Source organism: Pinus tabuliformis, chromosome 8 (assembly GCF_031772625.1).
Source record: "Pinus tabuliformis cultivar Carrire ecotype Pingquan chromosome 8, CPIR1, whole genome shotgun sequence".
NCBI lineage: Eukaryota > Viridiplantae > Streptophyta > Pinopsida > Pinales > Pinaceae > Pinus > Pinus tabuliformis.
In genome coordinates, this window is record NC_142294.1 from 1,927,621,052 (window position 1) to 1,927,648,821 (window position 27,770).

At 39.8% G+C, this 27,770-nt stretch overlaps 1 protein-coding gene across 2 annotated transcripts in view; it reads left to right on the forward strand.

Moving 5' to 3' along the window:
- The window catches only part of LOC149244219 (spindle/kinetochore-associated protein), a 234,109-nt gene that overhangs the window by 29,047 nt on the left and 177,292 nt on the right, over window positions 1-27,770 (forward strand). For both annotated transcript variants that reach the window (XM_089374763.1, XM_089374762.1), the window contains exon 3: window positions 17,113-17,208. In XM_089374763.1, the coding sequence (XP_089230889.1) occupies window positions 17,113-17,208 (96 nt within the window). The remainder of the gene's footprint in view (window positions 1-17,112; window positions 17,209-27,770) is intronic.

The following is a 27,770-nucleotide window of genomic DNA, read 5'->3' on the forward strand; positions in this document are numbered from 1 at the left end:
GTTTTTGACCCTTTTCGCTGACCAGTTTTCCTCCAAATGCTTAGCAAATGCACATGGTGTATGTCCTCATCACTCTGAATCCAAAAACCTGACCATTTTCTCATTGGATGCTCCAAAAAAGAGCGCAACATCCAAGGTGCTGCGCGTTTGACCGTTTCACTATGCTAAAAATACTTCAAAAAACACAGAAAATCATGACTTGCAAAATTTGTTCAAAAGTGGTCAAAATTGGTGGGCTGATAGCTGATCATATGTTTGAGGCATGGAGTGATGCCTCGGCAAGAATATCTAGCCTCCTTTTCTCCTCTTGCTCGGTCAAGGCTTCAATTTTTGCATGGGCTCTTTTGAGTTTGGCCCTTGCAATTTTGTTTCTCATGGCATAGTACTTTGCCATCCTTCTTTGAATCTCAACATCCCTGTTGGCCTTGTCTAAGAGGCTCTCAAGATGACCATTTACCCTCTCGAGCCAATGTTCCCGGTTCTCATTTATCATTTTGGCAAATTGCTCATTCAAGGTGAGCTCATTGGCTAGTTCTGCCTCCTTTTGCCTTTCTAGCTCCAAGGCTCTCTTTAGGCCTCTAGTCCTTGGTCTTCTTCTCAGTACCTGTTCATCTGTTCACCATACTGTCCATATGCCTCATCAAGTAAGGCCTTAGCCTTTTCAGCCTCTCTCTTTGCTTTTTTGAGCTGAATCTCCATAAGCTCATGTTTGACCTCAAACTGCTTGTTCTCTTGCTCATAGTAGGAAATAATGTATTTGGCCCTTTGCAAGTTTACCTAGAGCTCTCCTATGAGTGCATTCTTCTCCTTGATGACAATAGTTGTGCTTTCACTATCATCATGCCCATCTGAATCAACTAACTGAAAATCATGCTCTATCTCATGGAGGTCTTCCTCCTATTGTTGGATCTCTGCCTCTTTAACCTTTTCCTTACCCTTCTGTACCTGCTTTGCCGATGAAGAAGGCAAGGCCCCTCCCACAATCAGTGGGGAAAACACTTGCCTATGCCCTCTCTGATAGGTATGTGCCAAGGTACCTAAACCAACCCCTTTGGGCTTGCTGCTCTCACCATGATCAATATGCTCTTGCCCACTGCCTTCATCCCTGCCAGGTGAATGAATAGGCTCATGAAATGGTGATGATGGAGGTGATGGTGTGGCTGACTCATCAGATGAAGATGGATGATGTATGGGTTGAGGTGGATGGGTGAGAAGATGAAGGTGTTTCTTGGCCATGCTAAATAGGTGGGACTATGAAAATCTCATTGGATATGAAAGTGTCCCATGTGCAAGATAGCTCGTTGGAAAGCCCTTTGAGTCTAATTTCCAAATATGCCTTCAGTTTTCCATTTGGAGGTCATTTGCCCTATCAAAATTCCAATCTCCCAAGACTGGTAAACGCGCAGTGACCAAGCCAAAAAAGAGGTAGAAAGGTGGTTTTTGATGGTTTTTGACCCTTTTGGCTGACCAGTTTTCCTCCAAATGCTTAGCAAATGCACAGGGTGCATGTCCTCATCACTCTGAATCCAAAAATGTTGACCATTTTCTCATTGGATGCTCCAAAAAAGAGTGCAACGTCCAAGGTGTTGCGCGTTTGACCATTTCACTGTGCTAAAAATACTTCAAAAAACACAGAAAATCATGACTTGCAAAATTTGTTCAAAAGTGGTCAAAATTGGTGGGTTGATAGCTGATCATATGTTTTAGGCATGGAGTGATGCCTCGGCAAGAATATCTAGCCTCCTTTTCTCCTCTTGCTCGGTCAAGGCTTCAATTTTTGCATGGGCTCTTTTGAGTTTGGCCCTTGCAATTTTGTTTCTCATGGCATAGTACTTTGCCATCCTTCTCTGAATCTCAACATCCCTGTTGGCCTTGTCTAAGAGGCTCTCAAGATGACCATTTACCCTCTCGAGCCAATGTTCCCGGTTCTCATTTATCATTTTGGAAAATTGCTCATTCAAGGTGAGCTCATTGGCTAGTTCTGCCTCCTTTTGCCTTTCTAGCTCCAAGGCTCTCTTTAGGCCTCTAGTCCTTAGTCTTCTTCTCGATACCTATTCATCAAGCTGTTCACCATACTGTCCATATGCCTCATCAAGTAAGGCCTTAGCCTTTTCAACCTCTCTCTTTGATTTTTTGAGCTGAATCTCCATAAGCTCATGTTTGACCTCAAACTGCCTATTCTCCTGCTCATAGTAGGAAATAATGTATTTGGCCCTTTGCAAGTTTACCTGGAGCTCTCCTATGAGTGCATTCTTCTCCTTGATGACAATAGTTGTGCTTTCACTGTCATCATGCCCATCTGAATCAACTAACTGAAAATCATGCTCTATCTCATGGAGGTCTTCCTCCTGCTGCTGGATCTCTGCCTCTTTAACCTTTTCCTTACCCTTCTGTACCTGCTTTGCCGATGAAGAAGGCAAGGCCCCTCCCACAATCAGTGGGGCAAACACTTGCCTATGCCCTCTCTGATAGGTATGTGCCAAGGTACCTAAACCAACCCCTTTGGGCTTGCTGCTCTCACCATGATCAATATGCTCTTGCCCATTGCCTTCATCCCTGCCAGGTGAATGAATAGGCTCATGAAATGGTGATGATGGAGGTGATGGTGTGGCTGACTCATCAGATGAAGATGGATGATGTATGGGTTGAGGTGGAGGAATGGAGGTGGATGGGTGAGAAGATGAAGGTGTTTCTTGGCCATGTTGAATAGGTGGGATATGAAAGTGTCCCATGCAATGTTAAGCTGATCAAGGTGGTGTAGGACTATCATTTTGATGAGAGAGTGGTGAAAGATGCTATGCATTTGATGATCATAATCCTTTCTTCGGGCAATGAATGACATCTTGTCAATGTCTCGGTAAAGATAGTGGGGTAGATTGAGCATTTTGACTCTTGTGAAATGCATGAGTAACCGAATATGATAGGAATAGAGTCTAGAAAACCTACCCTCACATGTGAAGTACTTCATGATGATTTTCATCATGGGAACATATCTGTCTAGGAGGTAAGAGAAAGGAAAAATCCTCTTTCTCTCATTCTTGTAGCTTGGTTTAAGATATGGCTCATAATAGTAATGATCCAATTCTCCTTGTTTAAACCATTTTTCTCCAATATTTGGGATCCTAGTGGCAGCTGATATAATAGCAGGAGATATGGTGAAGGTGACACCAACAAGGGTTGCTTGGTTGTCATGGAGGTTGGTGATGAATAAGCTGGTCAACTTAGGATGATGCTGGATCCTTTCCACTTTCTCACAAAACTTAAAACAACCCATATGTTTAAAGCTTGCCATAGTGATGGGAGATGCCATGAGTTCTCTGGTGTTGGTTGGCTCATGTCTGATAATTCTTCTTTCTTATGTCGCCTCCTCTCTTGTCTCTTCCTCATTCTGACTTCTATGCTCTTCTTCTGCCATAAGTTATTGCTGTCCAAACCCTAGGAGATGATAAAATGGACTGTGGGTGTGGGAAATATGGAATGATGTGAGGAGATATGATGAGGAGGGAATGGGGATGTGTGGTATGAGGGAGGTGATAGTGGATAGTCTTTAAGTGATAGGAGTGGTAACGAAATGTTAAGAAATGTGATTTAAGAGTGAAAATATGTTACTAGGGTTTTGAGTTTAGAAATGACAGCAAAGACTAAGAAACCCTATGTAGATCAACAATGGAGGGGAGGGCTGAATATATTTTCCCACCTACCTCATTTACTGAAGTGTGTGATGACAAATTTCGAAGTTTGGTGGCGATGGAGGACGTTTTGGCATGTTTTTGATCCTCCCAGACAAACACGCAGCGACCCAGTCAAACGTGCCCTTCAGCTACAGGAGCGCAACACCATGTAAAAATGCACTGAAATCTCTGGCAAACGCGCAACGACCCAGTCAAACGTGCCCTTCCTTGTCTAAATGTGCCCTCTGGCTCTGTTTTGCCCAATTTCGCCTTAAATTCGAAAATCTTCTTTTGCTGAGGAGATTTGAAAGTGTAGGAGTGCAAATGGAGTTTGCATAGATGTCTTGAGAGCTTTTATACTTGAATTATTTTGATTTATGAATTTCACACCCACTTTGTAATGTTTCATGTCACTTTTCAAACTTTCATACTAATGCTTTTCTTTTGACTTTCTGACCCTTTTTCTTTTGACAGGTGGATGATGCTTTTGGCAATCTTGATGACCTTTTTTTGGATACTATTGGAAAATGGAATTGAGTATACAACTGAAATAGTGACTTATTATATATAATAGACATAAAATTACATAGATGAAAATAAAAATTATTACCTCTGTTTTGAAGTAAAAAATTACAAATTGGAATAAATTCCCTTTTGAAATCAAATTTGGGGCTTTCAGTAACCATGGTTACATGCTTGTAAACCTTTATTTAACTGAAAAAGATATTATTTGCTTCACTCTCATATTTTGTTGACCTTATGCAGTGAGATGGTGATTTATTGGACCTTGGGAAAATAAAACCTAGGTGACCTAATGGAACCTTAAATGACTGAATTTCAGGTGAATTTGACTGATATAAAACATGATGAAATGAGCCTTCATGGTCAATGGATGCTCAGCAAGACACATGAAGGTGGGCCAACAAACACAAATTTTTGAGAGGGGAAAGTGATTTTGGATTTTGGGCTACCATCAGTGAGTAAATTTTTGCATGATGACCTAAGTGGAATGCAAAAAATTTCAACAGGACACTAATATGATATAAAAGAGGGATTTTGATCACTGATGGCAGTATGCAAATACTGACTCTAACACCATGTATTCCTGCATCCCTTTGAGGGAGGAGATCATTTCCTTTTATCATGCTCTTAAGATAGAGCATTGGTTCATGATACCTGCAACCATATGACATGACTTCCATAATAGCAAATGTAAGAATACATACCTTATTTTTCCTTTGGGTCATCCAGACTTCCTGCGACAACTTCCTTGATTGAAAGAGCTTCAATCCCTTGATTTGCTTCACGTGTATGCTCTGTTACACTGGAACTGCTCCCGAGAGGTGGGAAACCCGTTCCAATGGTTCCTGCGCTCTCGGGAGCTTTGGAACTATATGGGAACGTTCCCTTTTGAATGGGAGTTGCAATGGGAGCTGGGGAAAGTTTCGTGAGCTTTGAAGACTGTTTTTTTTGGAGTTCTGGCGTTCCTTGGGGTTGGGGAATACAAAGCCTGTAGAGAAATATGCTGAACTGCCCACAAAACATGAGCCTATGTTGAAACCTTCGCAGGAAGAAAGGCCAAAGACATCCTTAACACCAATATCCTTAATTGAGAAACTGGAGCAATCTCTTGATGGGTTAAGGAAGTGTGTGGCACCTTGATGTAAGGGTGATATCTAGGATGTCATGTTGATGAGTATTTCTTTTGCTGTTTATATATATATATATATATATATATATATATCGCATTAGATTGTGTGTGCATATTGTATGTGGCAGTCAATGATTAAACATTAGAGTTGCTCTACTTTTTCTCTTAAGGATAACTAGAGAAACATAGGTAAAACTGTTCCTTTGCATTTTTAAGCCAGATTGTTTCAAAGACTAGTCATGTGTCAGAGAATTGATAATGAACTTGACATTTTAATATTCTATATATATAAAACGGAGAGACTCAGGGAGAGAGACACCCAAAGAATATATTTGTATATATAAGAGATTATATATTTATTCTTTATATATTTAAATTGATTTTAATATTTGAATATTTTGATTATTATATAAATTATATAATTATTTATTTTTTACATTTTTAATTTTTTATTATATAATATTAGCGCTCTTGATTAGCCGTTTCCTGTAAATTTTGGGGAAACCTCTAGCCGTTCCCGACACCCGTATCCAAGTTCCCACGTTCCAGAAACTCATGCAACATAGATTTTATGTCATCACATCATCATCTCATGAATTCCACAAGTTTGGAGTTCTTGATGAAACACTTGCTTCTCCTCATGACTGGTGAAACTTTTAATGAAGATTCTATTAGAGAATCTTGAAGATATAAAGTATACCCATCAGCAGATGTTTCCTTTTGACAGATGTATGATGACCCTTGAACTAGATGACCTTGCCACTTATGTTTCCAATGAGATTCCCAAGAGCTATATCCTTGACTTCCATAGATTCTAACCATCTTTCATGCTTCTCTATGATGATTTCCTGAGCTCTTGCTTCCAATGCTCCTATGATGCCTTGATGCATCCCATTTAGTGAATAATGATAGCCATATCTTACAATAGAAGACTTAGGAACTTGAGAAGAACTTAGGTGAGGAGGACTATCTCAGTAATAGAGATCTCTTACTTGCTCTTTCTTGGACTTCTTCTTGTCAGCGTCCTCTACTTCTTTGGCAATATCGACTTCTTTTATTCTCTTTTGTTGTCCTTCTTGACCTTAGGATAATCTCTTTTGTAGTGTCCATATTCTTGACACCCATAGCATTGAATTTTAGACATGTCCCTTTTCTTTTTCTAAGAACCAGACTTTCCAAATTTTCCCTTTCTTCTAGTCATTGCAGCATAAGCTTGATTTTGCTCACTTCCTCCCACATCAGATTTGGCCTTTAGTCTAGATTCTTCAATCTTGCATTGTGACCATAGATCCTGGAATGGAGTAGCTTCTTTCTTCCCATAAATACTTGGAGATTCAAATTTGTCCTTTTCTTCCATGCAAGATAGTTTGAAGCCCTAACCAATTTGTTGCTTTCCTTGCAAAAAAACATTTTGACAGATTGAAATGTGGACATAAATATACTTATTTGATAGGATGCTCCTTCTTCTCGCTGCTTCCTTGATATTGACGACGATATACATAATAGAAAACTTCTCCTTGATGAAGGTAGTTTTCTTTAAGAATGATCTTTTGATCCCATAGAGAGTGAGATGATACCGTCTTTTGATCTAGCTTCCTTTGGATGAATAGTCTTCAAGACCCTTTGACTTGAGTAGATGTATGGTTTTGACTTGAAGAGCACATCAAGAGGGATATTTAGTATTGGGTCAGCGGCAGTTTCTTGGTACAGCAAGAAACAGAGATTGATTGCACTCAGTTCAACAGAGGAAGAGTACATGGCTGCGAGTCAGGCAACATGTGAGGCCATCTGGATGAGGAAGATCTTGGTTGGTTTGTTTGGTCAGCAGATGGATCCAACTGTGATTTACTGCAATAATCAGAGTTGTATCAAACTCTCTGAAAATCCAGTTTTTCATGATCGGTCCAAGCATATTGATATCCGATATCATCATCTCAGAGATTGTGTATTGAGGCAGATTATGTTGTTAGAGTACATTCCCACGGAGGAGCAAGATGCTGACATTTTGACAAAGGCATTGTCAAGATGTAAATTCGAGTTTCACAGAGACAGGATCAGGGTAGCTAATAATCCCTTTCTTGTTGAGAGGGAGTGTTGAGAAATGGCAACAAGAAATTCTAGTTTAAATTGTCCTTGAATTAAACTGAGAATTAAAATCAAATTCTTTTTCCATAACAACTTGTAAATAGTTAATTAAGTTTAATTAACTTAATTAGCTTAGGAATTTCGAGTTGGAAGTCTTTCTGTAGTCATGTATATGTTCTCCCTAAGTTTTAGGGGTCCAGTATGAGTTTAAATTGAGTTGGAAATTAGATCACTTAGTTTATTGAGTTAAGTTCAGTTAAATTAGTTCCAAATTGTTTTTGGAACTAATAGAGGACTAACAGTCAGTTGGTGCATTAGTGCATCCACTAGTGCTACTCCAGTTAACTGAAGATTCCCTCATGAGAAACTCATGCATGTCAATTCAGAGAAAGACCCAATTGAGACTAGAGTGCAGGGACATTGTACTATCAGTGGTATTATTTACTGGAGTGTAAATATCATGCATGCATCAGAGATTGATCCTATGTTTGGATTGCACAATTTTGGAAGCATGAATTCCCTTTAAATACAGGTTATTCATCTTGGGAATTACGCAAGAGATTAGGAGCTTGGAGAGCTGTAGAATTGGCTAAGTGTTGGTCAAGAGCCAGCTTGTGAGCTGAGAGAGTTGAGCATACTTGTGTGGAATTGTTCTAGTGAGAACAAGCTTTGTATCTTCAGTCATATTTCTGATATATGCAATACAGATAGCGGGGTTTGAGTAGTGACTTTCTCTAGATACATCTTGTGTTATGTGCCATTGATTTGTCTTCTTCTTATTCATATTGTTTCATCGATCTATTGGTTTTCGCTAGTTGAAAGTAGAAGTAGATTCTTGTCCTGTGCTTTAGTAGATTGCATGAGCTTGTGAATCTACAAGATTTTCTACATTGCTTGGGCTTTGTCTTCACCTGAGCTTTGAAACCATGTTAATTTTAGATAACAATGGTATGTTATGCTTAAGCACAATTTACTTCAATATCCCTTTAACAACCCAATGACAAATTTCCAATTATATCTAATAGCAATCACATTAACTTATAAATAGTGATAGTAAATGCAGATAGAACATAAAATCATATGTAGAAGACAAGCCAAGACAAGAGGACACAAGATGTGGCAAATGCTAGGGACAAACTCCAATGTGGGGAAACCCTTTGATCAAATCTTTTTATTATTCTTCAATAGTTCAGCAAAGAGAGTACAAATATCATTAATATAAGCCCAAAACAGATCTTCCAAATCAGCAGTCAAATCAATAGTGAATGCAACCCTAACAAGAAAGTCAATGGTGGTCAAAGCTGCCCCAAATCATCCTCTAATCATCTCGGTCAACAACAGAAAGATGCGGCCTCCAAAGAGGGTCAAAGTCAACCCAAACAAACCTTGCTGTAATTTTTGCGGTCAAACCAAAATGTCAACATTGTAGTCAATACAGTCCCCAATCTCCTCGAATTTCGTGCCAAAGAATGCGGCTTGAAAATATCAAAATTTTGGCCCAAAACAGAAGTCAACGCTTGGTCAAAGTGCCCAAGTCAATGCTGGTCAACGTTAACGTTTCCCTAATCATAGAAATTTTGGCCTCCTGAAATTTGCCTTCCACACGTGTGAAGAAGAGAGAGCCTCCAAGTGTATGAACCAATCAAGAGAGGAGAGAGAAGACAATGTGATGAGATGAATGAGTGTCCAAATGAGAGAAGGGTTACTCATATTTATACAATTCGTTGAGGGTGAGGAGACACATCTATTGGGCTTCATGAGCCTACTTTTGACTGAGGTCGACCTTGACAATTTGTCTAGGAGAGAATAAATTCAGAATTCCATTTCTGCTTCTCAGAATGAGATGATATTTATATCAAAATTGTACCGCTCGGAAAGAGGAATCAAATGCAATAATCATCTCCATCATATGAGCTATCCTAAGGTGGAATTTGGTCGTAGTTGCCAATTTTAACACTTATGAATAGTGTTTTCTGCAAATATCTCGACCACTTTGTACAAGTCTTCTTAGATGATTTTCTCATCTACTTCAAAAATGAGAAAGAGCATGAAAAACATTTGCGGATAGTATTTTTTTTTTCTAAATAAGACTGAGCTAAATTATATTACAGCAAGAGCAAAATTACATCAACAGTATTACAACAGGGCCGAGGCCCTGTAAAACTTGTCCTGGGACAGACAGTAAACTCGAGATTCATACCAGGATTACAAAAGCTGGAAACCAGAGTGACACTTATGTAACCGACACATGGACTGAAGCAACAGAAACACATGGAGGACACCGACACCATAACAGAAGTAACAGATAACCGACACCATAACAGAGATGGACAGAAGTACAAAATGACACAGTGCAGATACATATGTGGTCGTGAGGGGCGGACAGAGAGAAAATTCATGCAGTGAAACCTGGAGCGCGAACTAATCTTCTTCCGTAGTCTGCGGCTCATCCTCCATCTTCCCACAGGGAGGCTGGAGAATAGCCTTACCAGCATTGCGCTGTACAGGCTCACTCGGGCCGGCTCCAGGATCATGAACAGGCCTCAGCATATCAATGGCCGGAAATTCCAAGTCCACAGTGGGAACAACCCCAGGAATACGCGTAGGGTTGGCTCGAGGAGCTTCATCATCACCCCACGGATTGCTGCAATGCTCCACTGAAACAGTAACGAAGAAGGTGGAATTGGACAGAGTACATGGAAGGCGATATCTTACCATTGGGTGCTCAGTGTGCCCGCATTCCATTCTCTCCGGAGGTTCCGCTACTCTTCCTCTGCACGGTGGCCTTCCTCTCGGTCTTCTGCGTTCAGAAGATTCTTCAATTGAGGAAGAGGGAGAAGGGGCTCTTCCACTGTAACTGCCTCGCCTACTTGTGCCCCGAAGACGTTCACGCTGCATACTGAAAGTGAGTGGATGGCGAGTGTGCACACACAGATTGTCCCTCTGAACCAGACGCCCAATTCCCCAGCCAGACTGCGGATGGAATGTTTGCAGCACCGCCAATCTCCCAGGTGCATGACCAGACTGCCCGGAAGCTCTCCAATTGCCCCAGTCTATGGCCTCTGAAACATCACAGTCGCTCTCAGAGCCTGAATGAGAGCCAAAGCAATGAGCCTCCGCCACTTCCCTCAAGACCAGAACAGGAGCAGACGAGAAATGCGGGAGAATGTCCGCGAACTTCCGGCTATGAAGCGCCATGTATCGTTTCTCAATGCACGCAGTGAATGCCGAGGGGACGTCTCTGCAGCGAACCATAACTGCCCTCCTTAAATGCTGCATGCCGGAATGTTTAAGGCATGTCCTCTGGGTATACGTGGCTTGTCCGGGCGGACACCTGCCCTGCTGACAAGCCATGAGCCCTGTAAATCTAACAGCCACCCGCATCCGGGGGACATTTGCGGATAGTATTATCTTGCCTCAAGGAACACCAATTGTATGGGAAGTTATCAAAGTGTCCCTTCTTTTAGAAGAAGATTCATTACCTAGGTCATATTATATTTGGTGAAGGGATCTCAGTAGATCCTGAGAAAGTAATAGCAATCATGGAATGGCTGATACCAAAAAATGCACATGAAGTGCGAAGTTTTATGGGTTTAGCTGGATACTATTGAAGGTTTGTAGAAGAGTTCTCAAAATTGCAAAACCTATGACAACCCTCCAGCGTAAAGGAGTTAGATATGAATGGATTGAGGAATGTCACACGTTATTCTTTGAAATTCAAAGATTGTTTACTGGTGCACCAATCTTGCGAGTATCTGATGTGGACAAAGACTTTACCATATGTATAAACACATCCAAGCAAGGATTAGGTGCAATATTAATGCAAGACAGAGGAGTAATAGCATATGCCTCAAGGAAATTAAAGCCTCATGAACAACTCTATGCCACGCATGACTTAGAGTTAGCCGCTATAATGTTAGCTTTAAATATATGGAGACACTATCTAGTAAGGTGAAGCTTTATGCTTAAAAGCGACCACCAAAGTTTACAATATATGTTTACCCAAAGAGACTTGAATGCTAGACAAAGACGATGGAGTGAATTCTTAAGTGCGTATGATTTTGGAATTTCATACATTAAAGGAAAAGAGAATGTAATCGCAAATGCTTTAAGTAGAAGACCACAAATATTTTCCCGGTCAAGGTAGACTTGAGGAAGTGAGTACTAGAAAATCTTTTGAGAGACAATTAGTATTTAAAAGTGAGGTTCGGGCTTGATAGTAAAAATCCAAAAGAACCTAAGTTTGAGGGATATGAACTAGAAGATGATGGGATTTTGCGATTCCATGGAAAAATGTACATTCTTGATAGTGAGAATCTCCGAAACACCATTCTTAAGGAAGCCCACAGAGCATTGTATTGTGCACATCCTGGTGTAAATAAAATGCATGTTGATACAAAGAAACTCTTCTTTTGGGAAGGTATGAAACGCGATATTGTCCAATTCGTTGCAAAATGTCTAGAATGTCAGCAAGTGAAAGCTAACCATTGTCATCCGGCAGGTCTCCTGCAACCTCACTACCTTCCTATGACCAAATGGGAGGTGGTTTCCATGGGTTTTATCATCGGGCTACCTCTTACCCCACAAAGGCATAATGCCATTTTGGTTTCGGTGGATAAATTAAAGAAAAATGCCCATTTTATTCCCTTAAGAGATACTTACGAAATTGCTGACATAGCTCGGGTATTTATAAATGAAATTATCAGATTTCATGGAGTACCCAAGAAGATCATATCAGATAGACTCATGATTCACTTCAAGACTCTGGACTTGTATGCAATCAGCCTTGAGAACTCAACTAAATTTAAGCACAACTTATCATCCTGAGATTGATGGGCAAGCAGAAAGGGTGAACCAAGTAGTAGAAGATATGCTGAGGATGTACGTTATGGATCAATAGACACAATGGGAAAAATACTTGCCTTTAGTTGAATTTGCATACGATAATAGTTACCACAGTTTAATCGGGATGCATCCAATTGAAGCATTGTACAACAGATCTTGCAGAACACCGTTAAGTTGGGATAGGTTAGAAGATCAGGTGATAGTAGGGCCATAATTAATTCAAGAGATGGAGGAACAGGTAAAACAAATTAGGCAACGATTGAAGGAGGCATAAGATAGACAAAAGAGTTATGCTGATGCTCATAGGATAGATAGGAATTATGAAATAGGGGCTCAAGTTTGCATCCGCATCAGACCAAACAAAAGCACTATCCGGTTTGGAAAAGGAACAAAATTATCACCTCGATTTATTGGACCATTCAAAATTCTGGGAAAATTGGACCTGTCGCCTATTGTCTTGCACTGCCACCCCACTTGCATAAAGTTCATAATGTTTTTCATGTATCCGTATTAAGACATTATATAGCTAACAAATCTCATAACCTTCAATGGAAGGAATTGCAGGTATCGAACGAGGGAACCATTTCAGTCAAACTGTTACGTATATTGGAACATAGGGTTTGACAGCTCAGGAACTGCCTGGTAGACCAGTTAAGGTCCACTGGGACAAGTATAGCCCTGGATCGGCTACTTGGGAAGATACAAAGACCATATGTCAAAGATACCCCAACTTGTGTTGATTTTGAAGAACTTAAAACCTTATTTTGTATATGTTTACTTTATTTTGAGTTGGATACTTAAGACTATTATTTTAAATTATCACATGTAAAAATGAATTTTTATTTTGTTGGTACATGGTATATGTTATTTACTTAACTCTGCTGATACGTGAATACCAATATGAAGTTTAGTATTTGATTAACCTTGCTATGAAATCCAAATTATGAATTATGTTATGGATGAGATATCTATAATTTTATTTCATTTTTGCATATCAACATGATTGATGAGATGGAAATAAAATAATGACTACATTTTAATATGAAAGCTAACTTACAAATATATGGGCTGGACATGGCCAAGTACGTTATGTGAACGCAAAGATCAATATCGTAGATAACAACATATGTGAAATAACATAAAATGTTATTTAAATACAATTTATTTTGAATATATTGATGCATATGTTATAATGTGTGGACAAGTGTTTACATTGCAGATAACATCGTTACCAAACTGAACACGTGATGACAAAACTCCAAGAACAATTAAGACTCAATAAGATTCCATGATAGGGTGTTGACCCTGGTCCCACTAGGAAGGGTGGAGGTACTACCCACTGTTTATCTTCCAGAACCTGGAGTCATGGGAGGATTGTGCGAGTCGTGCTCCCTTAGGCGTGTGATGATGACTGTCAGATGCCTACTAGGAAATCAGGTCGATATTGTTGACGTTGTCATCCTTAGGGTCTATGAATGGTTAGGTCAGTATAGCTGACGCCATGGCATACACCAATAGAGGATGGATAGGATGGGAGCAAAATAGATTGGGAATGATAAGATGATTCTAGAATAACTTGGGAACTCGACAGGTGCAGGGCATGACTATTATGGTTGTAAAATTTTAAATGTTCAAAAACACAAATTTTAAAATGCCCTCATGTTAAACAAAAATTCAATTTTGAAACACAATTCTTTATATGATTATACTAATCACTAAATAATTACTAATATACTATATAAACCCTAACTTCGGGACGAAGTTTTCGGAAGGAGGGGTGTATGTAATGACCTACCTACAATTACAAACAAAATGTGTATATTAACATGCATACGAGGCATCCATATGATAGCTACATATGCATGAACCACATGTATTGCACTAATACACATACTGGCTAACATTGGAAATGTCTAAGTTTAAGGTAATAAATTGATTATCGAAATAAATTCCTAACTCACCAGAATATAATGAATATATCAAGTAGGGTGTTTAATAGGTATGCCACATTAATGCATTAATTGAACTTAAAAAAAAAAAAAAAATACAATGGATTATAAATTAAAGTGATTTATTTAAGTAAAGTAATTTGTTAACTTTTAATCAAAGTAAATAAAGTAATTTGTTAACTTTTAAATTAAAGCAATTTATTAACTCATAAGTAAAGTAATCAAACAAGACAAATAAACGATTATACTCAAGCATTTAATGTTCATTGAAATAAATATGACCGCATCTAAAAGGGAAGGGCATTCTAGATGGAGAGTACCGACAACAAATGAATGGAGGGCGGTAAAAAATCTGGAGGCGGTGCCCATCGAGGCGATATAAGGAGACCGAGGGGGTATGAAAGGCATATGATTACTTTTCCAGTCTCACAGATGCAGGTAGATTTTTGGAAGTTCTAAGGAGAGACAAGAATTTATAACAGAGCCACAGATAATGAGGGAGATTGAGCTTAATTGTTCTTTGGAGTTTTGGGCACGAGGGCCAGAGTGCTTCAAATTTGAAGTGCTTTGGAACTGGGTATCGAGATTGTGCTCAGTTTGGCAGGCAGGTTTTGGTCATTTTGGTAACAAAAACAAATTGGTGCTACAACAACGCGGAATCGACTTCAAAAATGGAATCTAGGTATGTATCTGTGGATTAAATTGATAAATTTTGTTTAGATTGTAGTTGGTAAATTTTATAGAATTTAGAAATTTAATTTGGGTTGCTCATTAAATCATTATGGTGAAAATTTTAGAAATAAAAAGATAATTTGGCCACTAAAAGGTGATGGCAAAATTGCTTTGATAATGAAACTAGACATAATTTTGCTATTCATGGGAGTTCAATTTCGCTGGTGAAAATTCGAAATGAATGTAAAGAGTTGTGAAGTTGAGCTAGAGGTGAAATGGATATGTTAGACCCTTTACTAGCCGTTTCAGGTTCAAAAGGCCTGGTTTTTCAGTTCTCATATATCTTGCTATAAAGGTGTGGAAAAGGTGCATTTATTGGAGGATAAGTCAGATGTTGCATTGATGGTAGGTGGGCTGAAATTTTCAGCGATCATTGATTCTTATCTGGTTAATGAGTCAGTGGATGATCACATGGTAGATGACTTGGTTGATGACATGCTTTGCAACCATCTCTATCTCTTGTCCTATGGAAACATTAAAGAGAGGTACGTGGAGCATAAAGAAGATGTCATAATGGGAAGTTGTGAACCTTGATCTTTTGTGGATTGATTGCATTACTTTGAGGCGAGCTGCAGTCAATTTCTTTTACTTGCTTGGTCAAAATAAGTTGGTCATGTTTGATGACAAGCAGTGGTGTAATATAACCATTATGTTAGAGTAATAGAGCATGTATTTAATGGTCATGTATAGTACTTTAGATAAATTATAAAGTACACTTTAGAATAAAGTCACTTTATTATGACTCTAATTTAGCTTAGACATTTAATTAGTCTCTAATTATAGAATACGAAGAGTAACACGGTTCATCTACTCACAGAAAAGACTTGTTATGAGATTAATGAAGTATGTCATTTTATTTTTCTCTCTCTCATTTGCACATTTTTGCTATCGTTCTATGCAAATTTATTAACACTCACGAGTCACATCTTTTCTAGTAGTTGTTTTAGACATATGAGGATGTTATTTCCTTTTTATAGGAATTTGTTAATGTATTATGACTCTAGTTTAGCTTAGACATTTAATTAGTCTCTAATTATAAAATACAGAGAGTCACACTCTCTAAGTACTCACATAAAATATTTGTCCTGAGATTAATGAAGTATGTCGTTTGATTGCTCTTTTTCTCATTTGCTGGTGTAGACATTTTTGCTATTGTTCTATGCAAATTTTCTAACACACATCCTTTCTAGTGGTTGTTTTAGACATGTGAAGATGTTATTTCTTTTTTGTAGGAATTTATTCTTTGCTCAACTTCAAACTTAAGTAAATTATTGAGTTTCTTATTTCTTCGAATATATGATGGATTATATGTCTTTTGATTGTTCTTTTTCTCATTTGCTGGTGTAGACATTTTTTGCTTTTGTTCTATGCAAATTTTCTAACACATCATTTCTAGCAGTTGCTTTAGACATGTGAAGATGTTATTTCCTTTTTATAGGAATTTATTCTTTGCTCACCTTCAAACTTGAGTAAATTATTGAGTCTCTTGTTTCTTTGAATATATGATGGATTCTATTTTTGACATCATTTGCATGCTGAAAAAGCACTTGTTAAAATATTTTCATCAGTGTTGCAAACATCTCAATAACATCCCGATTTTATCTGGAAATTACGATTTTTTGGCCTAGCCGATGCTTGCCGATTTTTAAAGATATTTTTATGGTATCTTAAGTTTGGCGACATTTGCCGATTTTTTACCGATATTTTCCCGATTTTTTGGTTTTCCAGACCCTTGCTGATTTTATCCCAACGCTGATGTTCGCAACATTGATTTTCATGATAGAAGACAAGTTCTTTTTCTAAACTTATCCTGTAATGTACTTACAAAATCACCTTGGAACTTTAAAGAACTTTTGTTTTATGGATTGTATATTCATGTTCTTAGATTAAGATTATTTAGTAATCATTAAGTAGTTCCACATCAAAATGGCATTTCACCTTCTGTTGCATTCTTTTGTACTACTCAATGCCAACTGTTTGCTTGTTTCGTCTTATCTACCACAAAGGCCTTAGCATGTTGTTGGAAGCTGGATTGACAAATGATGCATTGACTGTCTTTTCTTCATTTACAGTGTTTTATTAACTTGCTTCTAATATCTTATGGGACATTGAATGCTCAAATGCATGGCATTGAAAAGTATCTCAGGCATTACTGTTGCTTACATAATTGAAAATGCAGGCAAATCCATATAAGTTAATGTATCGCATCAAGAAGATTCAAGAAGAACTCCCATCTTTGAAAGATCAATGTGAGAAGCTTCTAGCAGCTAAACAGGTATTCTGGAGTCTTTGTTGTACAGCAGGCTAAATCAAATTTGAAATTTTGTTTGGATAATTCACATGCAGAGAAACTGTTCTTTCAATTCTTGCACTTCGACAATTATAGTTGTGGTGTTAGGTAGGTGTTATTAGCAAAATTCCTTTTGCATATAAGGCTCTTATTTGGTATTACTTAATGGACAAGATTGTGCTAGTGAAGAGCAATGCGAACTATATAAGGCATACACACACATAGTTCCTTTAGAGGTAAATTCTATGACAATTGATTTAAAAAAATATAAGTGTAACCAACTTCATAGAGAATCATGATGCAAGTTGGCTAATCAAATTGGCATTAGAGTGTTTTCATTCTCATTTTATAGTGATGGTAATTGTCATCAATAGAATATTATGGCTGAATTGTGCCCTTTTCCCATTCTCACAATGAATTAACATTCCATTCAGACCCTAAAATATACTGCCCTTAATATTTTGTTTTTCTCTTTCAATCTATTTTATTAACTATTATTATTGATATTCTAAAGCAAAATAATATACATTGTTTTTTAGGAAAAGGGAATTGCATGGATGCTAATCTCCTATCGTGATCACATATATGGTTGTCATAAGGAATTAACAACTATTATAAAATCATATGATGTTGTCATTGCCATGGAGCCAAACTTGTTCTGTCAATTCTTGCACTTTGACAGTTATAGTTGTGGTGTTGGATGAGTGTTGTTAGCAAAATTCCCTTTGCATATAAGGCTCTTACTTGGCATTCCTTAATAGACAATATTGTGCTAGTGAAGAGTAATTTGAAATGTATAAGGCATACACACAAATATAGTTTGTTTAGAGAGAAATTCTATGACAATTTATTTTAAAAATTATGTTAAGTGTGACCAACTTCATAGAGAACCATGATGCAAGTTGGTCAATCAAATTGGTATTAGAATGTTTTCATTCTCAGTTTATAGAGATGGGAATTGTCATCAATAGAATATCATGACTGAATTTTGTTGATGTTAGTGGTAGCTTTGGAAGGTCTTCTACATAGGCTTGGTGTCTTAGCACGTGGGAGATATTATTTGTCTCTTCTAGTGGTTATGTCTTTTTTCCTAAGTCTAACTTAGGAAAAGTACAATAATTAAAGTAAAATAATTATTGTGGACTATTGAGTCATTTTCTAAGGATAATTAATTTAATTATTTAAGTGACTAAGAGATAATCTCAACAATTTATCTCGAAGATGGTTTTAGAAGGGAGATTGGGGTTAGGGATTTGGACTCAATGAAGATTTTAAAGGAAGCCTCGTGAGGAGGTGAAGACATACAAAGAGCGCAAGTTGACTGAGCGAGTCATCATTCAAAGAAAAACGATTCTCTAAGTGTGAGTGGCTCAATGGACCAGTGTGCAAAGAAGGAGAAGTGCCAGTGGGTTTATGTGAATCTAGGAGGGTCAAGTAGGAGGAGATTGCAAGGCCGAGTTGTTGGAGGGAGATTGAATTTATCTGGAGGAGGTCAAGTTACTGGAGGGCCAAGTAGGAGGAGATTGCTGGGCCACGTTGCTGGAGGGAGATTGAATTTATTTGGACGAGGCCGCTGGAGGGCCAAGTTTTCCCTAGTGCGCATTAGTGGCACATAAGGAGTGTTGATTTTTGGGTAGCATCGGATGAACTCTAGCTCTGAATTTTGTGGAGGGGCTAGAACACATGAGATCTCCAAGACCCAAAAATCGTTTGGTGAAATTCCACCTGGATTGTATTTTATTAAAATAATTAATATTTTTAATGGGGTTCCTAAGTCTAAACTTAGGAAAATTAAAATATTAATGGGTATTAATGAAAATATGGGTGAGAAGCTTCTAAGAGACGAGGATCAAGTCTAATTTAATCTTGGCTATTGATTAGAGACTAGATCACGACTGTTGATTTCTGAACAGGAAAAGTATAAAGGAAGGTTTGGGGTCAGTTGGATAACACACACAGAGAGATTGAGGAAATCGATTTTCTGAGTTGAGAGGTTCTGAGGAGGAAAATCGATTGGGGAGATCTTGTAGCTGAGGGGCAGGGATAGTTCGGGAATACTGATAGAGAGGTGGAGAGAAGCTTGTGGAGGAACTGCAGTAGCCAAGAGAGCTGATGTTGGGCCAATGTGGGCCCACGCAGCCTTGGCGCAGAGCTAAAAGGGCTAGCAAAGAGGGAGAAAGTTTCCTTCTACACAGAGAGCCGGAACTGCCGGAAACTGCTAGAACTACTGGGAAAGCTGACGCAGTGGGCAGAAGAGCTGACGCATAACCTCAGAGAGGTCCATGCAGGCCCATGCAGTTACTGCGAAGGGGCAACGCAGTTGTAGCTGGGGCTAGCCAGTTTTGCTGCTGGATCAGCCTAAATCTACCAGGTGAAGTGAGGTAAAACTCACTTAGGTTTTCCGCCATTGTATTTCTCTGTCATTGGTTTGCCAGGAGGGCAACCAACATTTATATTCAGAACTACTGCTTAATAATAGAAAAGTCTTAGAGCTGTTGCACCGATTTTCACGCATTGGGTTTTTCCGGGGACGTTTAGTCCAAAAATAAGTGTGTCCTTTGTGTGGTTGTCTCATTTATTTTTTAGTACTTGATATGTATATTGGTGTAGGCTGCAGTGTACTTGGATTAATATTTTCTGAATATTTCTGAAAATAACTTGTTAACTGAAAAACATAAGTAGGTAATGCAAGTTAGTTTACTACAGTAGGATTTCTGGTTTGTTAGATTCAGAAATTTTCACATGGTATCAGAGTGATTGCAAATCAAGGAGGATTGAAGTCATTGGCAAAAGAACAGAAGAAAATCTGTGTGTGAAGTCAGTTGTCCCGAGAGTCAACGCAATTTCTGGTCGAGAGAGCAGAGGAGGGGTGACGCAGTCACCAAGAGAGGCTCATGTAGAACTTGCGTCGGCCTGATTCGGTGACGTTGCTGTAGAGGGCAGAACAATGATTACGGGGCTAGCGTAGAGACTGTTGAGTCTCGTTTTTCTAGTTGTCGGGGCTAGACGTGCAACGTAGATTTCATCTCGTGTTGCTGGTGAGGTGCTGATTTTGTTGGCGCAGAACAACACCTAGTGGGCAGAAGCAAAGTAGAGGGAATCATTTCCTCAGAAGATTTCTAGCCAAGAAATCTAGATCTAGTGCTGAGAAACAACAAAGAGAGATCAAAGAGGAGTGGTTCGACAGTGGTTGGCAGAAGGATTTCTGTGAAGGAAATCAAAATTCAGAGGGAGCTTTTTCCTTAGAGGATTTCTAGCGCCAAAGAAATCTAGATCCGAGTTTCGCTGGGACAGCAACGAAAGAGGGAGAAGAGAACCAGTTCGACATTCATTTGAGCAGAGATGGCAGTTAATGAACTGAGGGATCTGGATAGGTTGGATGGAGCATCCAACTTCGTCATCTGGAAGGCCAAGATCCTGGCACTTTTGGATAAAAATTGCATCAAAGATTATGCCTTGAAGACGGTTGTTGTTCCAGTTGATGCTGATCCTCTCAAGAAGTATGAGGACACTTAGGCAAAAGCAAAGTGCATAATCTTGGACAGGGTCAAGGATCATGTGATCCCACATATTGCTGAGAAAGACACAACAAGGGAAATGTGGGAGGCCTTGACCACCTTGTACGAGGGAACTTCCGTTCAACAGAAGATGTTGCTTGAGGGTCAGCTGAGATAGTTTCAGATTCAGAAGGAAGAAGAAATTGATCCCTTCCTCGTCAGGTTGCAAACGATCTGTGACCAACTAACTTCCGTAGGGGCTACACCAGATCCTGAATTTATGGTCAAGACTGCTTTGAATGCAGTCACTGAAGACTGGGAAACATTTGTCCAAAGTATCTTGGGTAGTGCTTCTCTTCCCAGTTGGGAGGAGATGTGGGCAGCTCTTCGACAGGAAAAGATCAGATGGTTGACCAAGTTGGGAAGCAGTAGAAAAGGGGTCAGAGTCAAGAAGGAGGAAGAGGAGGATGCAGCTCTCGCATCAGCGGGACAACAAGGGAAACAAAAACGGAAAAAAGGACATATCCAAAGTCAAATGCTTTAGATGTGGAGAAAGGGGTCATTTCGCCACGCAGTGTCCTCGGAAGAAGGGCAAGGAAGAGAAGTCTGACTCAAAGGCTGCTCCAATGAAAGTTGACAAAGAGGACGATGATGATGATCGCACCATGAGTGCTCATGCACCTCTAGAAAAGAGGTGGGGCGATATTGAGTTGTAGTCGGGAGGACTACACAAGGGCAGGATCCTTGAGGTGCCCAAACTCTAGGATCACATACGGCTACGGGAGCCCTTAATGACAATAGCAGAATGACAAGAGTTAGTTGGTGCGAGGGATGGTGGAGCAACAATGGCAGACCTAGAGTGCCAAAGTCTGAAGCAGCACAATAGAGTGTTGAGCATTGCGGGAGGCATAGAGTAGATACTGTTGATTTGTGGTAGCATCGGATGTGCTCTAGCCATGAAAATTGGCGGAGAGGCTAAAACACATGAGATCTCCAAGACCCAAAAATCGTTTTGGGAAATTCCATCCGGATGAGGAGTTATTAAAATAATTAATATTTTTAATGGGTTCCTAAGTCTAAACTTAGGAAAATAAAAATATTAATGGGTATTAATAAAGATAAGGATGAGAAGCTTCTAAGAGACGAGGATCAAGTCTATTTTAATCTTAGCCGTTGATTAGGGACTTAATCTCGGTCGTTGATTCATCAACAGGAAAAGTATAAGAGAAGACTTGAGGGTCATTTGGAGATACACCAGCAGATACTCAATATCCCAAGGAAACTCGATTTTCAGAGAGAGGGAAAATCGATTTCAGAGGGAGAGTTGCAGGGTGGAGGAAGAGGGGGTGATTAGCAGCAGTCATGAAGCTCAAAAGAGGTGATGCAGGGACTCTGAGAGACAGCGCAGAGGGAGATGCAGATCATAGAGACGCAGTGGATGACGCAGAGAAGGACAGAGCAGCGCAGAGCCAAGCAGAATGATGCAGGGTTGATGCAGTAGGGAAAGGAAGTCCTCTAGGGTGTCAAAAAGTCTCAAGTGTTTTCTCCCAATGTCTATGCAAAATTTTTCTGTAAAAGCGATTGTTGCTGAAGATTAATAAAACCCTCCTTTGCTGCACTGGTTTTCCTGCATTGGGTTTTTCTGGGGACAATTGTCCAAAAATAACTGTGTTGATGTGTTTGATTCTTATGCATGTATTTGTTTCTGTATAATGGTGTGATATCTGCAGTAGGATTTATTTAAATATTTACTAAAGGGATATCGTAAATAACTTATTGGAAAATAAGTAGGTAAAATAAATCAGTTGCTGCAGTAATAGAATTTCTGTTTAGAAATTTTCAGAGATACAACAACAACGCAGTAGCATCAGAGGGTTAACACAGATTAGCAGCAGAGGTAGCTTCAACATCTCGGGGTATCCAGACTGACCAACATGTCAGCCTTTGGGTGGCTTTTTCAGTTACTTACTTCTCAGCAACTGAGTTGCAGTGCAGCAGTTAGCAGTTGCAGTGCTATGGGCAACATGATGTAGCATATTGAGAGGGAGATGCAGTACAGATGCAGCAGTGACAGTAGCAGTGTCGTGGGCAGCAGTGCAGATTGCAGCAACGCAGTGGATGAAGGGCAGCAGGTCGAACATCAACAGCGCAGAGGACCGATGTTGTGGATCAGTGTAATACTTCAACTGGGAAGTATTGCTAGAGCACATTCCTCACTAAGAGGGAGTGTTGATTTTTGGGTAGCATCGAATGTGCTCTAGCTCTGAATTTTGTGGAGGGGCTAGAACACATGAGATCTCCAAAACCCAAAAATCGTTTGGTGAAATTCCACCCGGATTGTATTTTATTAAAATAATTAATATTTTTAATGGGGTGCCTAAGTCTAAACTTAGGAAAATTAAAATATTAATGGGTATTAATGCAAATATGGGTGAGAAGCTTCTAAGAGATGAGGATCAAGTCTAATTTAATCTTGGTCGTTGATTAGAGACTAGATCACGACCGTTGATTTCTCAACAGGAAAAGTATAAAGGAAGGTTTGGGGTTAGTTGGAGAACACACACAGAGAGATTGAGGAAATCGATTTTCTGAGGTGAGAAGTTCTCAGGAGGAAAATTGATTGGAGAGATCTTGCAGCTGAGGGGTAGGGATAGTTTGGAAATACTGATAGAGAGGCGGAGACAAGCTTGTGGAGGAAGTGCAGTAGCCAGGAGAGGTGACGCCGGGCTAGTTTGGGCATATGTAGCCTTGACACAAAGCCAGAAGGGCTAGCGCAGAGGGAGAAAGTTGCCTTCCACGCAGAGAGATGGAACTGCTGGAACAACTGGGAAAGCTGACGCAAAGCCTCAGAGAGCTCCACGCAGGCCTACGCAGTTACTGCGAAGGGGCAGCGCAGTTGTGGCCGGGGCCAACCAGTTTTGCTGCCGGATCAGCCGGAATCTGCCGGGTGAAGTGAGGTAAAACTCACTCAGGTTTTCCGCCATTGTATTTCTATGTCGCTGGTTTGCCAGGAGGGCAACCAACATTTGTATTCAGAACTACTGCTTAACATAGAAAACCCTTAGAGCTGCTGCACCGGTTTTCCGGCATTGGGTTTTTCCGGGGACGTTTAGTCCCAAAATAAGTGTGTCCTTTGTGTGGTTGTCTCATTTATTTTTCAGTACTTGATTTGTATATTGGTGTAGGCTACAATGTACTTGCATTAATATTTTCTGCATATTTATGAAAATAACTTGTTAACTCAAGAACACAAGTAGGTAATGCAAATCAGTTTACTACAGTAGGATCTCTGGTTTGTTAGATTCATAAATTTTCACAAGGAGGGCGCAGGTCAAGTTGCTAGCAGAGTAGTTGGGCCGAGATCTCTAGGCCAATTTCATCCAGACACTAAGTTCCTTGAGGCTGAGTTACCTTGGGATAATTTCCTCGAGGCCGAGTTACCTTGACAGGTTTCGGGGTTTTGTATTTTTTTTCCTTGTATCTTTGCGGGTTTTTTCCAGATAATGAAATGATGGAGAATTGTTGTGGGTGATTTTATTTTGCAACGTGTGATTGATCTCTCTGGTTTATTTCCACTACATATATTTAATTCTAGAAGTTAAAAATACCAATGATTTTATTTTTCGGTGATTCAATAATTATTTGGGTAAATAAATAAATTGGCGGGGATAAATTAAATTGCCGTGAGAAAATAAATTTGGCTTGTATTAGAAATTTAACATGGGATTAGAGCTATCTAGAAGACTCGGAAAGCGAGATCTGAGATCACAAGCGTTTGTAGAAACAAGTTTTCCTTTTTGCAACAACAAAATTATTTCTTAAAATTTTGTAGCTAGGTTTTGTGGCTGTGGTTGATTTGTGGAGATGGATTCATTGAATAGTTTGGATACAAAGGCGGGTTGGATGGTGTATCAAATTTCAGTCCTTGGAAGGAGCGAATAACTTGGATTCTGAAGATGAATGGTCTTTGGGATTTAGTGAGAAAAGACGTGCAGGTTCTTTCAGATCTAAATCTTGCAGCAGAGCATAGGACCAAGGATATGAAAGCGAGTTGCATAATTTTGGATGGAGTGAGGGATCATATAATTCTTGACATATCAGGGAAGGACTCCGAAAGAGGGATGTGGGTAGCTGTGATCAGTCTTTATCAGAGTACAAACGAGAACAAAAAAATGGTGCTGCGGGAAAAGTTAAATTATTAAAATGAACAGATCTAAGAACATGACATCTTATCTCACGAGGGTCCAATAGGCTCGTGATGAGCTTGTAGCTATTGGGGAAACTGTACATGGTTCAGAGATAGTTAAAGTTGTTCTGAAGGGGTGCGTAAAGCAGTCGTCCACTTTTGTGGATGGGGTTCTTGCTCGTCAACAACTTCCTAATTGGAGTCGGTTATGGGATGACTTCACCTAGAAAGAAATATGGGAAAACTTGTTAATTAAAGGACAACGAAAGGCCGAAGAATAGAAAGATGAGCTTTCTCCTGTTGCACAAGTGAAAAAGGGCAAAGCGAAGGCCAAGCATAACTAGGGTGGAGGAGCATCTTCATAGAACAAGAAGGAAAATGATATGAGCAAAGTAAAATGCTTTTCTTGTCATAAGTTTGGGCATTTTGCTAGTTAGTGTCCTAACAAAAAGAAGGGCAAGGGTAAGACTGCTACAACAACTATTGCATAAATGTAAGAGATGGCAGAGAGGTTTGAGGAAAACTTCGCCATAGTATCTTGCCTTTCTGGAATCGTCACGAGAGGTGTCTGGTTTGTGGATAGTGGAGCCTCTCGTCATATGACGAGATCTCGTGACTTCTTTGTCAACATGACTAGGGGGCCCAAAGATGTAAATGTGGAGTTTGTTGACAAGACCAAGTATGCAGTCGAGGGCACTGGGAGTATTGAGTACTAGATGGAATTAGGTGGTATCATGGAAGTGAATGAGGTATTATATGTACCGGGGTTGGAGAAAAATCTCCTTTCAGTTTCAGACACAAAAGATAGAGGATTGGAGGTTAGCTTTACTGGAGGCAAATTGGCTGTTGGGCCAAAGGGGAGCGATTTCAGTAAGAAGCGAGTGATTGGTAGAAGGGAGAGGGATCTCTATTTGTTGAGAGGACAACTAGTGAAGGCTCTCATTCATGAGAGTGATAGCCAAAGCGAGATTTGGCATAGGAAGATGGGGCACCTACACTACAGAGCTCTTCCTATGGTGTAGTGGATGGATACTAGCTTTCCAGAAATCCAAGATGGTTACTATTTTTCCAGAGATCCGGGTGGGGCAGGATGGAATGTGTAAAGGGTGTGCACTTGGTAAGCAGGGCAAAGTTGCATATCCTCACTGCGAGATCAGGTCTAAAGGCGTGTTAGACTTGGTGCATTTTGATATTTTTGGTCCTATGTATGTAATGTCAATCACAGGGTCCTTTGCTTGCGACATTAATAGATGATTATTCCAGGAAGAGTTGGATCTACTTCTTGAAGACCAAGGATGAGGTCTTCGATCGGTTCTAGGAGTTTAAGGCTCTTGTGGAGAACTAGACAGGGAAGAAGATTAGGTGCTAAGGTCGGATAATAGGGCTAAGTATACCTCTAATGAGTTCTAGGATTTTTGTTGGGAGGCAGGAATTAAGGAGGAGCTCACGATACCATACAATCCTCAATAGAACGGGGTTGCCGAGAGGAAAAATAGGACCATCATGGAGGCAACAAGGGCAATTATATATGATCAGTGGTTGCATATGTTTTTGTGGGCAGAGGCCTGCAATACAACTGTGTACATGCAGAACAAGAGTCCTCACAGAGTATTGGAGAACGTGACTCCTAAGGAGCTGTTTATGGAGTGAAATCGGATGTGAGTCATTTGTGCATATTTGGTAGTCCTGTTTATGTTCATGTTCGTACAAAGAAGAGGACTAAGATGGAGCCCTTATATGAGAGTGGCATGTTTATTGGCTACAACAAAGTGTCGATGGCCTATCGAGTCTACATTCCAAGGCGAATAAAGGTGATCTTGAGTCGAGATGTTAGATTTGATGAGGGTAGGACCCTTAGGAGAGTTCGTGTGAGGGAGCCAACAGTGGTAGAGGAGCAGGAGCGAGAGGCTCCTAAGGCTGAGCAGGGACTGATAGCACTAGTAGGGGCACAAGTTACAACCAAAATATTCAGAGGATGAGCTGGATATTCCTTTGAGCTCTACTAGGAGGAGGTTGAGATGGGCCGAGCAAACATTGAGTGATGCTAAGGAGCATGTGCAGGCTCCTAGTAGCACTTTTAGGTAGAGCAGACAATCGACCATATATTCTAGTTATTTGGCACTAACGAGTAGTGTTAGCGAGTCAGAGCCTTCCACTTTTGAGGAGGCTATAGATGAGTAGGTCTAGAGAGATGCCATGATAGAGGAGTATTGCTCCATCATGAGCAATGAGATTTGGGACATTGTGCTGAGACCGAAAGGAAAGTTTGTGGTCACTTCTCAATGGGGTTATTGAGGAGGAGGTGTATATTGAGAAATCTTAGGGGTTTGAGGTATATGGGAGAAATTCTCATGTATGCAGGTTGAAGAAGGCCCTTTATGGGCCAAAGCAGGCTCTGCGCGCATGGTATACCAAGATCAATGGATATCTTCTTGGTTTGGGCTTCACTAAGAGTGAGGTAGATCCCAACTTGTACTATGTACTCGTTGAGGGTGAATCACTCAAGTTGGTATTATATGTGGACGATCTCTTTTTGACAGGATCAAAGAAGCTTATAGGGATGGGTAAGCATAATCTTGCTTTGGAATTTGACATGAAGGACATCGACTTGATGCATTACTCTTTGGGATTGGAGGTGTGGCAGTAGGCAGGAGAGATTTTACTTGTGCAGGGCAAGTATGCAATGGAGATATCGAGGAGATTTAGGATGGAGGATTGCAAGCCTATGTCTATATCTATGATCACTAACCTGAAGAAGTTGAGTGCTTTTGAAGGTGAATAAGTGGATCCCACACTGTATAGGCAACTAATTTGTTCCTTGATGTATCTGTTCAACACTAGGTCGTATATATGCTTTGTTGTGA